The sequence below is a fragment of the Diospyros lotus genome, chromosome 7, assembly GCF_014633365.1.
Source record: "Diospyros lotus cultivar Yz01 chromosome 7, ASM1463336v1, whole genome shotgun sequence".
NCBI lineage: Eukaryota > Viridiplantae > Streptophyta > Magnoliopsida > Ericales > Ebenaceae > Diospyros > Diospyros lotus.
The window spans coordinates 34,185,530-34,195,256 of record NC_068344.1 but is presented as its reverse complement, the minus strand read 5'-3'; the positions used below and the strand labels follow the sequence as shown (position 1 = coordinate 34,195,256).

Sequence of the window (9,727 nt, the reverse complement as noted above, 5' to 3'; positions counted from 1 at the left end):
GTGGATTGTATAAATTTCCTAGAACCATTAAAATTTAGGTGAATCTAGTTTGCAAGGTAAGTTAAGAAGAAAACCTTGGTGTAGTGGTTGCCTAGAACCCGTTGTAATATAGGTGTGTATCTAGTTTTCAATGTGAGATATTGTAGAAATCTTGGTGAAATTATTTTAGTAGAACCCCAAGGGTGGTTAAACCTTGCGAAAGTAAACTAGGTATGTGTGAAGACAACGAACTATTATAAATTGTGTTGTGTCTCATTGTATTTATTTTTGTTATATTTTGTGACTTACATTTATTATTAATCTCAAATATAATTTATTATATTTATCAAATATATATTTTTCAATAAAATCATTAATCAAGAATATTTATTAAAATTAAAAAAAATTAATCACTCAATTCACCCCCTCTTTAATGGCCATACCCTAAGGGACCAACACGGAAGCACACATAAAGAATACAGGAAAATCTCAACTTTATATTCAGATTCGAGAATACAAAGAATTACACAGGCTATGTTCTTTAAAAGCTACCAAAATCATCTCTCAAGCCATATATATATAAACTACGCAATTACAAGCGGATACGCCCCATAACTATCATTTCAGACCCACAAGGGTTGCATGCACCACGTGAAAAAATCGTCTGTTGGGTTGCATAGCTCGCCTGATTGACACTTGTCGCAATTGCCACGACTATGGGTGCACGCATGGCCCTCGTGGGCACGCATTGGGCAAGCATGCCCGCGCGGTGCTACAATCGTTCCCGTCTTTTGGCCTTGTCTTCCCCCAAAGCTCTCGGATTGCCCCTATGTCCCGCACGTCTCGGCCCGCCAACATATATGTGCCTCGTGGCATCCGTCCCCCTCCATTGGGTCCAACCGCATCCGTACGTGCCAACCGTCACCTTGTGTGTGGGTGCCTCAGCTATCGAGCCCTATTCTTTCACACATTGTCTCACGTTGTTGCATTTCCTCGTATGCTTGTTACTCTTGGGCACGTTAGCCTTGTGTCATCCAACACTTAAGCCTATCATTTGCCTATAACCCACCATGTCACGCCACGATACTTTATTAGAGTCGGGCAACTTCCAATGAGTTTGTCAGAGACGTCGCAGTAGAAGAGGACCCAATTATAAAATAATTAATGTTAGAAATAATTTTGTTATTATCAAAAACACGAAGGTAGTTTTTGTGATTAATTTAAACTTTGAGTGGGATCGTGGTTTTTACAATTTATTTAATAATTAAATATTTTTTATTTACTTTTAATTTGATTATAATAAATCATAATTATTAATTACCCATTAAAAACACTATTAGGGTTCAGGCGTTTCCATGGCCGCTTTAGGGTTTTGCTCAAGCCATAGGGTTCCGGATTAGGTTTTGCTGTAGGCGGCTAGGTTTTCAATTCCAGCTCCACCTGGATTCTATGACCTGTTTAGATACATATATATAGTTTTATCATTTGTTTTGGCTTTCAGATACCGATAATCTCTGTATATATATAGGAAGCTCTGAACTTTCATGCTTCTCCAAAATTCAATTCCAATTCGAATTTTGTTTCCAATTCTTATTATATAATATTGGGTTTTGGGCAAATTTTTCGTTCTAGGTGTTTCACCATTCTTCTGGAAGCAACAGGCTTCCTAGTTCTCCATTGCCGACATAGACTTTCAATTGGTTAGAACATCATCAAGTCTCAGTTGGATTTCTCTGGAATCTGGATCAAGCACATATATTCAGGTTTGCTGATTCTTCATCGTCGTTTGCTTATATAGGGTTTGATTTTGGGGAAATCCGTTTCTGGCTATTCTCAATTCTTCCTTTTTGGTTCGTTGATTAATTCTTAGATTTGAAGTTTGTTGATTCTTCATCGCCATTGTAGTTTCTCTCTAATTTGTGATTGGCGTTTAACTGAATTCGATTGATATTAGTGTTCTGTGACCCAGACTGAAATCTTTATAAAAGTTTTTCCTCAGAGAAACTATGAGTTATTCTGATCCTCCACCACCCTCTATGCCTTTTCCTTTTCCTGGTGGTGATTTTGGTGGTTCCGGGTCTCAAATTCCAGTGAATGACGAAGACTTGGGCTCAGATTCACAGTTTGATTACTTACCTCTATTCAAAAGACCAAAAGTTTCTGGAAGCAACCAACTGAATTCTGCACCTTTTCCACCCATGAATCCCATGATGAACATGCCAAACTCCTGGCCTCAAATTCCGTTGTCCAACGAAGACATGGACTCAAATCCACAGCTTGATTATGCACATCCGTTCAAAAGACCTAAAGTTTCTGGAAACAACCAACCGAATGCTGCACCTTTTGCACCTGTGAATCCAAGGATGAACATGCCAAATCCTCATGGGAATCGTGGAACAGGCCATATCTTTTACAAGACTCGCATGTGTTTGAAATTTTTGGAGGGTAGTTGTCGAAACGGGGAGCATTGTACTTTTGCTCATGGGCCTGAAGATTTGCGAGAGCCTCCACCCAATTGGCAAGAAATTGTTGCTGCACGGGAAAAGGATAAGGGGGCAGGGAACTGGAATGATGATCAGAGAATAATACATAGGATGAAAATTTGTAAGAAGTTTTACAACGGAGGGGAGTGCCCCTATGGGGAGAAGTGCAATTTTCTTCATGAAGATCCATCAAAGTTTAAGAATGAGATGATGAGGTCTGAGATGATGAGGTCTGAGATGGAGAGGCCTAGAGAAAGTTCTGCAATAAGCATTGGAACAACAGGACCTATGTTGGGGCATAGAAGTGGGTCTGATCAACCTGAAGTTAATAAGCATGTTAATTCCAGTTCTGATGCTTTCCGAGTTAACATGAGGCCTTCATACTGGAAGACGAAGCTATGTAGTAAGTTTGAGATCACAGGTCTCTGTCCCTTCGGTGAGAGATGCCACTTTGCTCATGGGCTGTCAGGTATTATCTATTTTCTGGCTGAATTTATTAGTATGAATGTTCTGTGATTGCTCTTCTTGTGAAAATCTTTGTTTGTTATGACATTGATTTCGGTTGTGTCCTTTTATTGTTAGATGGAACTGAAGCTTTAATTTTTTCATTGGAGCCGTTTTTGGACTATAGTCACTGTACATAATGATACCTGAAGTCTATTTAATGTGTTGCGATTTGCAGTCCGATGTGGGAATCCGAAACACCCTCCCTGGGACTGTTCAGACTCCCTCAATTGGACATAAAATCGTTATTCCTATTTAATGGTTTCTTGATATTTATTTGTAGCTCTAGTTCGTTATTTATCTAATTACCCATTGATTTCTTTGTTGGATGTTTAAGGTTTCTTGTGAGTTTCATTGTTTGGTATTTCAATTTTTTGATTTCCATTTATTGCTCACAACAGCAGTGAAAACTAAAAGCAGGAAGCCCTGTTTGGAGACTGGATTAAGGCGTTCTGCTAATATTGAACATGACACATGCTTCTCGGAAAACCATCATAGATATCTATTTAGCTTGCAAGAATGAACTAACTGGCGAACATTTTTCCCTGGGCTAGATGTCTATTTAGCTCATCAAAAAGTAATGACCATCTAACATTTTGCCATTTGCTTTAAAACAAGGTGGTAAACTAGTTACTAGACAGGGTATATCATATATGTTGTGATTAATGGTGGTGATATCTTGAATCCTGTTAGGGACAGAAACCTTTTTCAGTGAGGCCATAATAAATATGTTATGAGAATCTTGGCAATGTTTGCAGGGCAATAAGGGGAAGTTTTTTCAGGTGTAAAAGGGCGTGTTTAGCAAGTTCATTTGTTTTAATTGTTTGGAGTCATGAAATAAGAATCCCTCTAGATTGCTTTCAGTACAGTGCATTCTGATCATAGGAGATCCATGCATCCGTTGTCAATTGAGTGAACTGTCTTATTGGGGAGTGTAAAATTACTTCCGCTTGCTGCTTAAATGATCTATTTTGAAGTGGTCAACAGCTAAATTGACATTTATTTTGTCATTGCGGTGCTTCTGAATCTTATGGGACTAGTCAACTAATATCTATCTATTTGCAAAATTAATTCTTCCTCTATGTACAATTGAAGCTGTATAATGGCATCTGGACATTGTTCTAGGTTCATATATGTTTATCTTTATCGGATTACACATTCTGTTAATTTAGCTTCAAGGCATTTTTCTAGTTTGGATGACTGACTATCACATGCACAACGCCTTCTCTAAAGTAGCTCGTTGGTTGCCTAATCTCGCTGCATTTTCGTTCACCAGAGTTGCAGGCGTCTGGTGGCCAGATTGAAGCTGAGGCAGTGAATATCTCAAAAACCCCAACAAAACTTGTTTCTGTTCCGGGTAATGATGTTCCTACTAGCAAAGTAGTTGTTACTGCTCCAGCAAAGGAGACTGGTGGTGATGGTAAGAAGGGCCTTTCACACTGGAAATCAACCAAGAAGATCAACCGCATTTATGCTGACTGGATCGATGATCTAACGCCACCTCGGATTTCGCCAAGAACAGTGAAGAATTGAGGCTTGTCATCTTCTTCTTCGGGGAATTGGACCCTGAAGTTTTTATCCCCATATTTCATCTGATTAGATTAAGGAACGTTGGACAATCTGAAGCACCTTCATTCATCTTGGAAGAGAACCAAAAGAACAGCGGGATCCATTGCCATTTTTGCCCGGTGTGTTTGTAACCATTGTTGCATCAATGATGTTAACCTGATCTATAGATTTTCATCTTGCATCTCTTTTTCTATGAATTGAATTTGTAATTATTTAGTCTATGATTTAAATAATGAAATTTTGTGGTTTTCTGGATTCTGAATCTTAGATGATGATTTGGAGCATAGAACCTATTCCTTATCAAACTAGAACAGATCCCTTTTTGAGAAATTTATCACAAGAGATTAGTTTACTTTTTCTATTAGGATTGTTTATATGCTAAATCATAAGTACTTACAGTTCCCACATGTTGATATGTAGTAACAACTTAGAATTCTCAACTTATACACTTGAGAATGAATGGGTTAAAATAGAAGAGCAAATTGGTAAGAGCAAATTGGTGAAGTCTAAGATACCTAGGGGTACAGAAACCTTTAAGTTTGAAATGCAATGCAATTCTTTTGCACCACATTTCTTTCTACCCGTTTGGGTTGTAGGATAAAATGGTCATTGGACAGGGTTAGTGATATGGTAAAATAATGATAGAATTATATAGTTGGACAATTCTATTGGCAGCCCGCATTTTTACTCTTCAAAGCTCGCATCGCATCAAATTCCACACCAATTTTAAAATTTCTATTTTACCCCTTCTTCGACTGCCAGTCTCCACCTCGTCTCTCTTCTCTCCCACACACACAAACGCATACATATATCTATATATACACACACACATGTTGCTGGGTCGACCATGGTAGCCTCCCCCTCCTCCACACACATGCGCTCTCTCTTTCTCTCACACACACAAACACATACATATATATATACACACATATGCCTCCTCCACACACATGCGCTCTCTCTCTCACACACACACACAAATACATACATATATATACACACACATGTGGTCACCATGGCCAACCCAGCTGCTGCCTGCTGGGCCGACCCTCCCTCCCCTCCCTCCCATCCCACACACACTCTTTCTCCCCCCCCCTTCCCACACATACGCGAAAATCATGGCCGTGGCCATGACAGTAGTCGACGAACCCAACGTTCCCCGACTGGACCGAGCCAGGGAAAGATGGGTTTCTCGACTGGCATGAGCCGAGGAACAATGGGTTCCCCGACTACTGGCAGTCGAGGAACCAAACGTTCCCCGACTGGCACAAGCCGGGGAACAATGGGTTCCCCGACTGCTAGGGGCCTTTTTTTATTTTTTATTTTAATTAATTTTTTATTATAATAAAATAAAATTTAAAAATAATACAAATAAATAAATTTTAAATATCTACATTTTAAGTAGTTATAATTTAGGCAATTTTAAATTTTCGTATTGAATTTTTAATACTTAAAAAAATTTAAAATTAGTTAATTTATCTTATTAAATTATTTAAAGATACACATATCTAAAAATCTTACCATCATTTAAAATAATTTTTTAAAATTATTTTAAATTAATTAAAATAGTTGAATTTTTTATACTTAAAAGAATTAAAATTAATTAATTTATCTTATTGAATTAGGTAAAGATACATATATTTTAAAAAAAATTATTTTAAATGATGATAGGATTTTTATATATGTGTATTTAAGTAATTCAATAAGATAAATTACCTAATTTTATATTTTTTAAGTATTAAAAACACTTAATTACAATAATTTAAAATTTAAAATTACCTACATTATAATTACTTAAAATGTAGATATTTAAAATTTATTTATTTGTATTATTTTATTTTATTATAACAAAAAATTAATTAAAATAAAAATAAAATAAAAAAGGCCCCGACTGCTGGCAGTCGAGGAATCCGTTGTTCCCCGACTTGGGCCAGTTGGGGAACCCATCTTTCCCCGGCTTCGTCGAGTCGAGGAACGCTGGGTTCCCTGACTGTTGCCATGGCTGCGGCCATGATTTTCGTGTGTGTGTGGGGGTGGGAGGAGGGGTCGGCCGCCATGGCTGACCCAGCTGGAGGGGAGAGGGGGTCGGCCATGGTGGCCGCATGTGTGTGTGTGTATATATATATATATATGTATGTGTTTGTGTGTAAGAGAAAGAGAGTGCATGTGTGGGGGGGGGGAGAGGGGGGTCGGTCGCCATGGCCGACCCAACAACATGTGTGTGTATATAGATATATGTATGTGTTTGTGTGTGTGAGAGAGAAAAGAGAGGCGAGGCGAAAGCTAGCGGTCGGAGAATGGGTAAAATAAAAATTTTAAAATTAGTGTGGAATTTGATGCGATGCAGGCTTTGAAGAGTAAAAATACTGGCTGCCAACAGAATTGCCCTATATAGTATTATACTCCCTATGGCGTTTGGTATATGAAGATATTACTTGGATTTAGTTCATATCTTTCATATCTTGATCGATGTAATATGTAGTAATACTTTGATCTTATATGTATTTTTACCAAAATGCCGTCCAATTAAATCTCAATTCATACATTCTCCCACTTCCCACAACCTCGTAATTTCGATTAAATACTTAGAAATGCTTAAAGAGTGCCCCATGAGCCCCCATTCTTCCACTACAATTAATTCCACTAACTCCCTTAAGGCCAACCTTAATACACCCTAAATCCCTAACACTCACAGCTCTATGCATGCACATTTCTTTATTTTGTTGACACAGCACTCTGCGCCTCTCAGCATTCTATAGCGTTATTTTCACAAATTTTAAATGTTGAAGAGTCCTGAAAGAAATGGAGATTGATGGCATCTCCCATGGTTGACAATAGAAAAGGTTAGTTGGTGCAATATCATAAATGTTCTTATGATAATATTATATGTTTCTCACGTACTTATATAATGATGTTATGTTCCTCATCGACGGGCAACATAACATTTGCCTACCAATGAAAGGGGCGTGAACCTATGCACGTGGAGCCCATATGCAGAGACGGACCCCACGTGCATGGGACCCGCACTCCTTCACTGGCGGACAAATATTCTGTTACCCATCAATAAGTAACATAACATTCTTGCGTACTTATAAATTGTGTTTGTGTTATTGTTATTTTGAATATGCATGTAATATCTTGATACTCGTATAAACATTTTCACATATTAGTTTTAACATAATATTCGAATGTTGAGTTACTTTTTGTTTTACAAAAGATGGAATGCACTTTTATGTAAAAGTTGGTATAATGTATTATTATTTTATTATTATATATATCACATCAAAACGAGCATCAATCTTTCATTCTTAATCTTTAACAAATAAGTAGTCTAAGATTGCATCTGGTAAATAAATAGTTTACTCATTTTTCTTGGAGATTTTCATAATTCATTTAAAAAATTCATTGAATATCAAACATTCAAATACAGGAAGGTAAAACAGATTGAGCAACAAAGGGTTGAAAATATGAAAAATGGTGGATTGGATCAAAAACAAAAATATGAGATTAGAACACTTACATCACTTAATCGAAAGATGATTGAAATTGTAAGATCAGTTACCAATACTAGTAAGGGACACTCAAACCTATAAGTATAAGATCAGGGCTGGCCTTGAGGGTAGGCAACCAAGGCAGTTGTTTTGGGCCCCCACCAAGACTAGTTCCGACTTTATTGGCATGAGCTCATCTCATATTATATATATATATATATAATATTAAATAATATTAGGGGTCTGAGATGTTAGGATTCATATAAAATTTTGTTTAGGGCTCTTAACTTCTCAAAATCGACTTTGTATATGACACAAACAAAAATGAATTAATAAAAAAATATATCTCATTACTTATTAAAATAAAATGATAATATTTCAATAATTGGTCAACATAAAAATCTGCATATTAGACAAGAGGTGTCGACAGTGAACGGCAATGGTTAGTTTAGCATGTGATTACCAATGATAAAGCTTCAAAGGATATTTTCTTATTGTTGGTTTGACCTCTTGGCATTAATCTCACTTGATCAAGAAAAAAGGTGAAAATATTGAGGGCATTTTTGAAAATAGAAAATAAGGTAAGAGAAATTATATTTGCAGCTATTTTTTTTTCTCTCCGCAATTATTAAAAAATTATTTTTATTCTTTTACTTTTTACAACCAATTTAATAACTTTTTGTAACTAATATTTTTTAAAAATACCCTCTTCTACACAGTCATAGTCATTCACATACATTCATCTCTATAACACATTTTCAAACCTCAACAATTTTAATTCACAAATTATAACCAAAATGCAGACATTTTCATTAGAAATTCGTATTCATCTTCAATTTAGTAAGGGTAAATTCATGTTCATCTTTTCTACTCACGACTCTTCATAAATTATAAAATAAAAAATACATATATACACACATATATAATGCAGATACACATATATATATGTGTGTATATATATATATTTATGTTTGTGTATTGGGTGCATATGTGACTTTTAATATATATATATATATGTGTGTTTGTGTATATACGTGTGTTCTTCTATTTTTATATATATATATTTTTTAATTGTATTAAATTTGATGTGTGTGTTTTGTTGCATTGTCTTCGTTATGAATGTGTGAGTGGCTGCATATGACCGACTGGTAATTAATTAAGAGAGAAAGTGACTCTAAAAATAAAAATGAATTTTAAAAAGAGAGTATTTTAAGTACATATATGACTCTAAACAATAAAAATAATGGCTGGGAATAGAATTTCTCATAAGATAAGGCCATTTATGCTTTTTTTTGTCCTGTCCTGACTCTCAGGCATGAGATTACCTAATCCCAGGAGTAGTTGCAAGATTTAGCTAATCTCCCTGTGTGGAATTACAAGAAACGTTAAAATCAAAAGTTCTAATGGTACCCAAGGGACTAATACTTATACAATACAAATAAATATATTATGTAATACACCTTTGATTTTTTTTTTTTTTTTTTTATAATTTAGATGTCTGAATTTTGTTCTCCTATATTTAAAAGAGACCGATTATTTCTCTGATTTGATCTCCAAATAAATTAAATATAATCGTAAAATTATATATTTTTAAATAGATACATAATTAATTTTTAATAAAAAATATTTTTATTTTTATTAAAATTTAATAATAAAATTTAAAAATTTTACCACCCTGCATCCACCTTGACCATTTTACAAATA

General features: G+C 35.5%; 1 protein-coding gene across 3 annotated transcripts; it reads left to right on the top strand.

Moving 5' to 3' along the window:
- The first annotated feature begins 1,331 nt into the window (after positions 1–1,331).
- On the top strand, positions 1,332–4,790 carry LOC127805739 (zinc finger CCCH domain-containing protein 39). Of its 3 annotated transcripts, none has more exons than XM_052342495.1 (3): positions 1,332–1,742; positions 1,979–2,931; positions 4,243–4,790. In XM_052342495.1, exons 2-3 carry the CDS (start codon positions 1,986–1,988, stop codon positions 4,497–4,499), a joined length of 1,203 nt encoding a protein of 400 aa, XP_052198455.1. In that variant the 5' UTR covers positions 1,332–1,742; positions 1,979–1,985; the 3' UTR covers positions 4,500–4,790. The 3 variants fall into 3 exon arrangements, with proteins under 3 accessions (XP_052198455.1, XP_052198456.1, XP_052198454.1); XM_052342496.1 differs by having other exon boundaries at positions 1,968–2,931; XM_052342494.1 differs by having other exon boundaries at positions 1,949–2,931.
- Positions 4,791–9,727: the final 4,937 nt, after the last annotated feature.

Excerpts from the sequence above, each read along its gene's own strand:
- LOC127805739 (XM_052342495.1), top strand. The coding sequence starts at position 1,986 with ATGAGTTATTCTGATCCTCCACCACCCTCTATGCCTTTTCCTTTTCCT. Across the intron at positions 2,932-4,242 it reads CTTTGCTCATGGGCTGTCAG|AGTTGCAGGCGTCTGGTGGC; the intron begins GTATTATCTATT and ends TTCGTTCACCAG.